The 11701-nt window shown below is 42.8% G+C and overlaps 1 protein-coding gene across 2 annotated transcripts in view; it reads right to left on the bottom strand.

Annotated features, from left to right (window-relative positions):
- The window catches only part of myl1 (myosin, light chain 1, alkali; skeletal, fast), an 11434-nt gene extending 6144 nt beyond the window's left edge, over window positions 1-5290 (bottom strand). For both annotated transcript variants that reach the window (XM_019895548.1, XM_019895547.1), the window contains exons 1-5: window positions 5042-5290; window positions 4111-4138; window positions 3102-3245; window positions 1375-1548; window positions 1204-1281 (exon numbers count right to left, since the gene is read on the bottom strand). In XM_019895548.1, coding sequence (XP_019751107.1) covers window positions 1204-1281; window positions 1375-1548; window positions 3102-3245; window positions 4111-4138; window positions 5042-5176 — 559 coding nt within the window. In that variant the 5' untranslated portion in view covers window positions 5177-5290. The remainder of the gene's footprint in view (window positions 1-1203; window positions 1282-1374; window positions 1549-3101; window positions 3246-4110; window positions 4139-5041) is intronic.
- Between the last annotated feature and the right edge of the window lie 6411 nt (window positions 5291-11701).

Below are 11701 nucleotides of genomic sequence, written 5' to 3'. Positions count from 1 at the left end.
AAGGTATTTTGGGGAGATGAAAATTTAGGAACACGTCCGGAACCGAAGAAGCCTAAGGAGCACCAGTTGGAGACGAGGAAAAAACAAAACAAAACAAAAAAAAAACAAATACGTGTGGAACAAAACAATGGAAGGATTTAAAAATGACATCTCATAGTCCTTTTGTTTGCCCTGCTTCCTCAGGTGGCGCAGGAAACAGCGAGAATGTCTCGGGTAGTCTGTGGGGGAGGGGTCACACCACATGCGTCAATACCGTACGTCCCAAACTAATCAAGTACTGATTAACCTTTATGTTTTTTGAACAATATAGATTTGATTCAATATTCATGTGTTGGATCTTTTATGCTGATGCTGACTTAAAATCGATGCAACTACTGTATTTCATTTTGAACACTATGGAGAGCAATGTACTTGCTGCGATTGCATGGACAGCAGGTGGACTCAGGTCGGCAAGGGAAAGAAGAAAAAAAAAAACTAAACTCTATAGGTTGTGATATTATTGGCAGGATGGATACACTCCGGCACAGCTCAGTCACCCTTCGGACTATTTCTATGTGGTGATTGAGAAAAGTAAAAACTTTTTTTTTTTTTTAAATCAGCATCAAAAATAGGCTCAGGGACACATACAGTCATCTCTGATTAACATTTGCGGTTGACCAGTGTAATTCAAGAGCTACGAATATGACAAAATAACAACAATGATTAAACGATATTTCTCATTATTTTTGAGATACTAACATTACTTTAGTCATTTAATATCTACAAAAAAAATGTCTCATGAAAGTTGCTCAAAATGTAGAAATTCTGTTCATCTAAGATACAGATGTCAAACTCAAGGCCCGGGGGCTAGATCTGGCCCGCCACATCATTTTCAGTGGCCCCTGAAAGGAAATCAAAGATTTCAACTTTCACGATGGTTGCTAAAATCACAATTTCTCATTTGTAATAAATAACAGTGATGCCGTGAGCATTTTCTTGTTCCCAAACCCCTCATCACAGTTACTTAAACACGAGGCGAATAAACCGTTATTCTCGACTTCTTTATATGGTTTCAGTCATAACGGCCCTCCAAGGCGAAACTGTCACTAAAATCAGGCCTGCGACAAAAATGAGTTTGACCCCCCCTGATCTAAGCTATTGTTGCGACAATATAAGCCACAAGGCAGGAAGCAGATATGCTGACATCACGATCACTCGTCTCACCCTCGTAATTGATGCAGCCGTTCTCATCTTCCTGACCCGCCATGAGAGCGTCAATCTCAGCCTCATTCAACTTTTCTCCTGCGAGGGAGGCAAAAGGCAACCCAAGTCAGGAAGGCCCAACTGTCTGTCGCCCGTTTTGTTTTGCGGCCACCAGGGCGGCGTCTCACTTACCCAGTGTTGACAGGACGATACGCAGCTCGGCGCCCATCACTGTGCCGTTACCCTCCTTGTCGAACACGCGCAGACCCTCAACGTAGTCTTCATAGCCGGCCTTGTTCGGGCTGTTGATGATTGTCTGAAGCATGGGCAGGAAACCCTCAAACGTAACTCTCTTGTTGGCCATTTCTGAGTACAAGGAGGCGATCAACGGTCATTGTGTGCGGCTGCGTCACAACACACAAAACTGCTTCGTTTTGGTTGATCTGTAGGCTTCAATTTTATTTTATTTTTTTAAACTGTTGATGATTGTCTGAAGCATGGGCAGGAAACCCTCAAACGTAACTCTCTTGTTGGCCATTTCTGAGTACAAGGAGGCGATGAACGGTCATTGTGTGCGGCTGCGTTACATCTTTGCAACTTAATTCACAGCACATAGGGCTGAACAATTCATTAAATTCAAATCGACATTGAAAAAAGCAATTTTCCAATTGCAGAAGCTGCAATATAAAAGACGCAACACACAAAACTGCTTCGTTTTGGTTGATCTGTAGGCTTAAATTTATTTTTTTTTTTTTTTTTTTTTTTTTAAATACTGTATGTATATTTTAGGGTGGCAAGGTGGGCGACTGGTTAACACGTCGGCCTCACAGTGCAGAGGTGCAGGGTTTGATTTCCGGCTGCGGACTTCCCATGTGGAGTTTGCATCTTCTCCTCACACCAGCGTGCATTTTCCGCGAGTACTCCGGTTTTCTCCCACATTCCAAAAACATGCATGGCAGGCTAATGGAACACTCTCGGTGTGATTGTGAGTGTGAATGGTTTGTCGTCTCTGTGTGCCCTGCGATTTGGCTGGCAACCAGTTTAGGGTGTCCCCCGCCTATTGCCCGAAGACAGCTGTGGATTGGCTCCAGCACGCCCACGAGGAGGTGCAGGGTTTGATTTCCGGCTGCGGACTTCCCGTGTGAAGCATCTTCTCCCCACACCTGCGTGCGTTTTCCTGGATGTATATTTTATTTATGTACAGTATATCGCGTCTCAATAAATTTGGTGCTTAAGAGGTGCAGCCCACATCTTTGCACATTGAATCATTGTTTCACGAATCATGAAAAGTTATAGTGATAAAGTCAAAAATGATTTTGGTGAGTGCATAAAAGACTGCAAGTCAAAGTGTTAAGTTAAAAACTCTAAATTGAAGTTGATTCTAGTCTAAGCCCAAACTTTCAACATTTCAACATTTATGTATAATAAATCCGATATTGTTCGTTGTCATGCAAATTAATTTAGTGCCGGTATTTGTTAAAAAAAAGAAAATACTTGGGAAGGGATCCTTCAATAAATGAACGAATCTTAAATCACAATATTGAGGGAAAGAAATCGCAATGACATTGTTTTTCAAAATTGGTCAGCCTTAGTAGCGAGAATTAATTCGCCACTTTGGTAAGCAGGATGCGAACTGTGCATTGATTTGCAATTACAACGGTTGCAGAACTTTTTAAAACTCATTCAGTACCAGCCAATTCTGGACCACGTCTGAAAAGACGTTTAAAAACGTCTTTGGGAGTGAATGAGTTAAAAGTCCCACAGGACTCTCATCAACTACTCGAGACATATATCTCGTTGTTTTTAATGAGACCAATTGCACAAGAAACATTTCATTTTACAAACCGTACAATACATTTTTACCGGTTGACATTGATTAATTTTCCCTTGCGGAATAGTCAAGCAAATCTGAATCTTACCCTCGGCGGAGGGGCTTCCCAGCAGTTTGTTCACATCCTTGTTGGTGGGGTTCTGTCCCAGAGCACGCATGATGTCTGCGATCTGGTTGTACGCCACCTTGTTGTCACCCACCCTGTCGAACAGACCAAAGGCCTCCCGGTAGTCTGTGGGGGAGGGGTCACACCACATGCGTCAATACCGTACGTCCCAAACTAATCAAGTACTGATTAACCTTTATGTTTTTTGAACAATATAGATTTGATTCAATATTCATGTGTTGGATCTTTTATGCGGATGCTGACTTAAAATCGATGCAACTATTTCATTTTGAACACTACGGAGAGCAATGCACTCGCTGCGATTGCATGGACAGCAGGTGGAGGCAGGTCGGCAAGGGAAAGAAAAAAAAACAACTCTATAGGTTGTGATATTATTGGCTGGATGGATACACTCCGGCACAGCTCAGTCACCCTTCGGACTATTTCTATGTCAGCTGTCTCTCTGGCTCTAGGCAAGGCTAAGGGCTCTTTTAAAAGACCACCTTGGAATTGATAGCTGAGAATATGAACCCCCCCACCACCCCCAGCCCCCCACTCCTCCTTTTAAAGGCAAGGCCTGCGTGTGTATGTGCTGACTCCAGCGTGACGTGCGCCCATCAAGACAGGTCCGCTTGAACGGTGTCCCGTTTAAATCCATGAGCAATACACTCTTGGAATTAATCCGTGACAGAATCTGTGTTTTCCTTGTGCAATCGCTTATGTTTGTGCCAGCACCTCGTTTTTTGTTCGCAACATAGTCAGATTTCACAAGGAGTCTGGAATGCCAAAACAAATGACAGATGTGACCATCTGTCATGAGAATTGAAGTCCCATGGCGGTTGTCTTGAAGGAAGTTCGTTACCCGCGTTGTTTGCTTTGAAGCTAATTGAACGGTTTCTGGTGAAGTGGTTCACTAATTTCTACGTTTGTGTATTTAAGTCTTCAATTGCAGTTTCCACAGAGTTGAAATGGAAAAAAAAACCCTTCATACCTTCCATTTGGTCTGCAGTGAATTCAACCTGGAGGTGAGTAGAAAGCAACAATGTGAGTTGGTATTCATTACCAAAAATAGACATCTCAATAAGATTGACATCACAAACCCAAGACGGCTCTAAAAAGGTTTTTCTCCTAATCTGGATTAATAAATCGAGTCTAAACTGGGATTAAATTTTCCTCTTGGCCATATTTAGCGCCGCACGGTGGCACCCGATATGCGGGAGTCCATCTTTAGCTACATTAAGATGCCCTCATTTGGTGTCTCAAACTCAGTGCCATCACACCACTTGAGGGACAGTGGGCGGGGTCAAGGATGTCTGCCATGAGCTAGCCATGGTTCTGAGCATTCTCATGTGACGTGCTCGAAGCGTCCATGACAAACTCGCCTCAGTTTACAGGAAACTCATCCATCATTCCATGCGCACATCTATTCATCCACTTTCTACTGCTCATCCTGTTCAGTGTCACAAAGAAGCTAGAGGCTATGCTAGCTGAACGGGAGTCAAGGCCGCAATGGATTGATTGCCAGTCAAACGTAGGTTGCATATACAGACAGGCGACCATTTACATTCACTTTCACACCTTCGGCCAATAATCCAATCGGTATGAGCCACGAAACTAGCTATTATGAAACACTCCATTTGCAAGTCAGCAGTACGTTTGCAAGTATCAGTACTTATTTTGTTTGATTTCTGAAGCAGTGCAATTCTGCTTATCGTCAACCTCAATCATCGTTTCAAGGAAATTGGGACTCCCAGTTCTAAAAGTACAGTCGTCCCTATTCCCATATATAAATATAAATATAAACTGCGGATGGAAATGAAGTCACTAAATGATGTATCCATCATTGACTCTTTAACAATTTGGGTTGAAATGTCTAACACACTGGTAAAGAAAAAAAAATGGTAATCTGGTTTTGTTTATACCTTGACGGCGGACAGGTCCACAGGACGAGCTTTGGGAGCAGGTGCAGGTGCAGGTGCGGGTGCGGGTGCCGCTGCGGGTGCCGCTGCGGGTTCGGCCTTCTTGATCGGAGCCCTCGGGTCCTTCTTGGGTGCCATTTTAGCTTTAAGTCAAACTACCGTGCTCCTTCAAAGACAAACACTCCCGGCGAGGGGTGACAGCACAAGGTGTGCAATACAAAGTGGAGGAGACTCAGAGCACGCACGCAGCCCTTTGGGTGTATATATATGAGGCTATTTTTCCTCCTGACTCCCGCAAGGCCAACCTTGTGTGTGGATTGGATCGAGCTTTGGAGGGGTGTGTGTGGATGCGTGTGGCCCCTCTCTAAACATGGCATATTGGGCTGAGGGCCAAAACGTGGTCATTTATGTCACTTGGTGAGGGAGGGGTGGGGACACACACAATATCCTCACCTTTGTTGTTTTGATGACATTTTTAATGTGATCGTAGGTGATGATAGTGTTCAAATGCACTTTGAATTGTTAGAAACCCCCATCGGAATTTACACCGTGTTGCAAAATTTACAAACCGTCCACAGGTGATCGATTGGTCAATTTCCGTGGCAAGGGCACGTGATTGGCATGTGATTTGTTAGTAAATGCCTTTCACTACTGCTGGCAACCAGTTTAGGGTGTCCCCCGCCTATTGCCTGAAGACAGCTGTGGATTGGCGCCAGTACGCCCGCGACAACGATCACCCGCAGCTCGTACTTTGCAGCCTGCAGCCAATTCGAGACCAACCTGTGTGCAGTGTAGCGTCCCTTCCCCCTTTCCTTCACACTGCAGCATGACAGAGCAAACCACTTACTGAATCATTCCAGAGTATATGTTTGTACATTTACCACACTGTCAATTTGAAACAATGTCCTGATTTTGCATAACTCTAAATTGAAGTTGATTCTAGTCTAAGCCCAAACTTTCAACATTTCAACATTTATGTATAATAAATCCGATATTGTTCGTTGTCATGCAAATTAATTTAGTGCCGGTATTTGTTAAAAAAAAGAAAATACTTTGGATGTATATTTTATTTATGTACAGTATATCGCGTATGAATAAATTTGGTGCTTACACACTGAATCATTGTTTCACGAATCATGAAAAGTTATAAATAAACGATGGAAATTTGGATGGATTTTTTTTTTTGAAATCCGATTTGTTAATTAATGAAACATTATGGACAGATTAATTGATTATTAAAATAACACAGCTCTAAAGTTGAAAAAAAGGCACAGGTGGGTTCAGTTCATGGCCGCTTCCCCCTGGGAGGATGTGACGTACATTACAGGATGGCGCTTTCCGCTGCCAATGCCATTTACTCTGACAAGGCAAGCTGTGCAAATTCTGGTCCCCTTAATTCTCGTCTGGATCTGTCACAGTACCGGAGGTGCAGCCCTGGCCCCTCCCATGATCTCTCTCTCTCTCTCTCTCTCTCTCTCTCTCTCTCTCTCTCTCTCTCTCTCTCTCTCTCTCTCTCTCTCTCTCTCTCTTTCTCTTGCACATGTACACCCACACGCACACGCGCACACACACCTACTTTGACTGACCCCATCCCCACTAGGGCAAGCCAGAGAAAGCCTGAGTCCCTCAGCTGTCATCTAGGCTCACCCGCTGGCACCCTTGTCCCCCTTCTCAGATTTGCCGTCCCTTCCCCCCCCCCCCCCCTATAGAAACTGTGGCCCCCAAATCCTTGCACCTGTGCTCCGGTCCATTCTGAGCTCCACTATGGAATCCTGAAGGGATCGCGAGCGCGCTTAAGCAGGCTTATCCAACATGCGGCTGTCAAAAACGTGACTATAATTTTCCATTTAATGTGTTTATTATTCTTGTACTTAAGGCGTTCATTAATGCACCGTAATGTGCGGAATCATGAGCCACCAATAAAATTGTGGCGCTGCCAGTGTAATAACTATAAATGTCATTCGGTGGACATGCAGACCTCTGCCAAGGACTAACTGTCAACAAATACCCAAATCATTTGATGAGCGTTTTACTTGTGTTGTTTGTCTCTGTGTTTGTCACCGAGCAGACTACTTCCTGGTTGACAACGAAAACGACTGGCAGAGCCATGATGATTCAGTGGGGTCGGCAGTTCTGCTGGTGACACAAACACACACACAAACACAAGCACACACATAATTTCATGTACATGCAGTTTTAATCAGGTCCTTAGCAAAATTACATGGGTTCCTGCTTGGCCCGATCACTTCCCATTTCATAAAGGGCAATGTGTTTTTTTATTTGCATAATCATGTGCACTATCTGCAACTATCTGTTCTAAATTTTATCCGCTCCAACTTTGCGCAATGAAAATGATTGCATTGAAAATGTCACTGAAAGTATAGCTGCGATTGCGACTGTTGCACCATAATAATGCCTTATTTTGTATTAGCCCCACCCTCTTGCCCAAAGTCAGCTGGGATACGATCCATTTCACCCATGACCCGCGATGAGGACAAGAGCTATGAAAATGGATGGAAGATTATGTACAATTAGCAGTATTCTGTAACCTCTCTCCATTTCCTGCTCACATCCAATTTCCAGAGTGTAATACTCTCATGCTGTAACTATGTCAAATACTTTCTAAATTTGTTTTGGTTTAGTGTTACCAAGAAGAGCCATTCGTCAAGGATGTGTGATTTCCACCTCCGACGAAACATGTAACACTTTACTTATTCGTAAATGGAGTACGACTCCTTGGGGGAGGCCACATGAGACGTCATATCACTGAGTGTCAGGTGTGTGTCGGTGTTGTGACACACACCGTTTTAAGATCCTTTTCAAGGTTCCTGCCACTGATATTTGGATAACTTTAACGGCCATATTAGAAAAGGGCAAACACATATTGATCCAATTTATTTTCCTTAACATCACATTGGCTGCTACTATCACTATAACATTTATATTATAACCATAATTCAAGTATTAAGACCGTGTAAAAAATAATGTAGCACATTAGATTAGGTCCAGAAGTATTGGGACAGTGACTGAGATTTTTTTTTTTTTAATGATTTTGCCTTCATAACCCACTGGAATAGATTTCAAACCAATTTTTATTTATTTATTTATTTATTTGGGTCATATGATTGAATGAGATCCAGTCAAAGTATCCATCCAGCCCTTGATACCGCTTGTCCTCATGAGGGTCACACATAGCTGAACAAACTAGCCGCCAGTCAATCAAAGGGCACATTTACACAAACAAACAAAAAAAATCACATTCGGGGTTATACCATCACATCCTTGCTTTTATCCTGGATGGACAACCAGATATTTGATAATAAAGCCCTTGCAGGTTTGACAGGCGCTGTATTCGTCTCATCCTAGGAATCAAGCACCGAGGCCCGCTCTTGGCTATGTAGTCAGTGATCCCTTAATCCCATTCCGCCAATATCTCTCCCAGGCATCCTGATGTGAACTCTTTTAACTGTTTCAGTAGTAGCACTAAAACCCAGCAAGCATGAAATCATCGGCTGGGTCTATACTGTGAAGGGCAAACTGAAAAGGACACCGATTAGGAGACATGGTTCTTTGCCAACCGTGAAGTCCTGGTGCTTAATGAAATGTGAAGAACTTGAGCCGGTGAAAAATCCGTGCATGAGTGCGATGTGGTGTAAGACTTCAAAGATGGCAGATGCTTCACTATCTGAAGGGAGGTGAGGTGTTGACAACGTTGCAGCGCAGAAAGGAAATGAAAGAAATTGCCCTAGAAAAAAATGTGAGACAAAAATATATCATTTACAAAACATTTTCCACCGTTAATGTGACCTCCAATGTAACCGGCACAACTCAATTGAATTTTAATGTTTGTATCTTTTGCGAGTGACAGTAAAAATAAACAACTGATTTCAGTTGTTTTTTGTGGTTGCATGAGTTTGCACAGTGTTCAAAATTAACCAAGCGCATTCAAACTCAAGTTAAATGGGAACCAGCACACACTTGCCACGTTTTCAAGTGACTCTCACATACCCCAAATAGCTACCAGGGGGTCTAGTAGGCTTTTCCTGCCATTTTTTTTTTTTTTTTTTTTTTAGTTTCTGGCTGATACTGACCACAAATTTCAAAATGATAATGATACCTTCTGTGCAATTCCAGCTGAAGAAAAACAGCCCCAAAACATGACCACCACCATGCTTCACTGAAGGTGTAGGCCAGTGTTCATGAAGTGACGATCGGTGTTGTGTTCACACCCAACTTTTTGATCCTACGTGGCCTAAAAAATTTTATGTAGTTGTTTTTCTGACCATGACACATTTTTGCACATTTGTGCAACCACATGATCTTAGCTGTTCATTTTTACTTCCCCTCCCACAACAGTTTTAAAACTATCAATTGAGTTGTTCAGGCTACGGGTCACATTAACGGTGGACGAAATGTTGAAATGAACATTTGGCAAGCCCCCTCGCTGCCCATCTTTAAAACTTGTCTCAAAACTCGTCTCAAAACTCATTTCTATTCTTTTGCTTTGGACTCAGCATGACTCAGACTTGATTTTTAGTTTGACTGTTTTTGCGCTTTCTATTGTCATTGTTATTAATGATTGTTTGATTGTTTATTGTTGTATATATGATGTACATGTACAGCACTTTGTATACAGCGATGGTTGTTTTAAAATGCTCTATAAATACAGTTGAGCTGAGAGTGATCTACTTTCCTTTTTTTCTCCCCCCCATCCTGTTAGACGTGTGATGCCTGGAGGAAAACCAAATTGCGCCATCGTTCTTCCCCCAATTCATCACTCATAGTTGCTTTTCAAACACAGCGTGCTTCCTTTACCGCCCTCCGACCATTCCGCACAGGAACGAAGCTGTAACTGAGCCTGGGGGACAGATGGGCCCTATTTATAGGCCCTACAGAGAGGTGTGAAGTTTCTTGGGATTTCTAAGAGCAGGGAGCATGATTCCTTAAGGGGGCTGAGGCGCTCGCTGTTACCACAGGCTCTCTTTGGCCACCTCACTCTCTCAATATCGCTCTACAGGCCACACAGAAATTAGCCCGGGGTCAGGCGAAACAAAAGCTTCTCACTGGCCTTTTTATTGGGGACATCATGATCGAGGAAGAGAATGTAGTACAAGCAAAAGGGTGCAGTCCTTCTTCACCACTCTTTCAGAGTGTGGTTTTCCTTTGACTCTTGTGTGTTCTCAGGACATGACGCTGGGTCTAAAACAGGGCTGGTGACGTTTTGTGTAGACACTTTTCTTGTGTGACATCTCAGTCTATAAATAAGAGCCAACTCAGATCTCAGAAAGTTACAACTTGGGTGCCATTAGTTTCGGAATAGTGACGATGATTTTAAGATCCGTGGCTGACAGGCGCCGTAGAAAATATATTTTTAAATGGCGGGGCGGAAATGGTTTAATTTTATTTCACATTTCCCCTAAATTCCTGGCGGTTTTCCTGTATGTGCCAGTGTAACATGTCTTGACTGATTGAGCAGGTACTATATCAGGGGCAAGACTTGAAAAATAAGATTACACATCAGTCTTTTCTGTCTGTATAATTCATATTCACAATTGCGCACCCGAACATGCAGCCATGTACAGTGATTTTGGAGCCAGCGCCCACTGTGATATGTTAAAAAAAAATATCTGAAATATCTCAAATGCCTTGGTAGACGGGGGGACACCCTGAACCGGTTGCCAGCCAATCGCAGACTGTATAGTATTGTTCATGAAATGTCAATGTGTTGGTGGAATGGATCCTTGAAACAAAATATTATTTTGTCTCAACTATTAGCCAAAACCAGACTTGAAAATCTGGCAGAGAGAGGCGAGGGAGCCTGCGGGTCTATTTTGGTCCTCTCTTAAGCTCGGTCCACCATCTGAAAGCCACTCTTGAAACAGCGGACAATGTGGGGTCCCCTTCGTCGAGGACAGACACTTGAGCTCATTAGGCCACAAGCCAGCCACTCAGTGAAGGAATTCAGAACACGTAATCACAGTCTGCACACTAATACAGCCCCATACAGTATATTGCACTGGCTTCTCATCTTCCCTCGACAATTGCCTGTGACACATGTTTCTGGCATTCTGTCATATCCATCTAAAAAAAAAAAAAAAAAAAATCGACAGTTGAACCAAGATTCGAGAATAAATATTTTAGTAGGACTCTCTTCTATTAAAAGTGAAGTTTCACGGTTGTTGGTAATCTGAGGGGCCACTTCGCGCGTGGCTGAAAATTAATCACTTGGAATCTAAATACTGCAACCCTGGGCATCTAGAGTAATAAATAACAGCAAAATTAAACATAATACATGGAAAATAAACATGTTTAAATGTAATTACGCTGTGCGTAGACGTCGCGTAAACATTATATATTACCACTGGATGTCAGTAGAGCACCGATGTCCAAAACATAACCTGAGGCTAAATTCATTCCATGAGTTTTGAGCTTTTGAGCTGGAAACACTGGGCAAAAACAGACAAAGCAATGGAGCGATATTGAGTACATGAATGAGATTTTAAACTAACCAAATATTTGTCTTACATGCACATACATGTATCCCAACTAATTAGACAAAAAGAAGTGTAAGTGTAACAGCTCTTTTTCCACATGGGCAGTGCCACTTCCTGAGTCGACACAGTATTCAATTATTCACACACACACACACACACACACACACAC

Source organism: Hippocampus comes, unplaced genomic scaffold (assembly GCF_001891065.2).
Source record: "Hippocampus comes isolate QL1 unplaced genomic scaffold, H_comes_QL1_v1.1 scaffold237, whole genome shotgun sequence".
In the NCBI taxonomy this organism is placed as follows: domain Eukaryota; kingdom Metazoa; phylum Chordata; class Actinopteri; order Syngnathiformes; family Syngnathidae; genus Hippocampus; species Hippocampus comes.
This window is presented reverse-complemented; position numbering and strand designations above follow the sequence as displayed.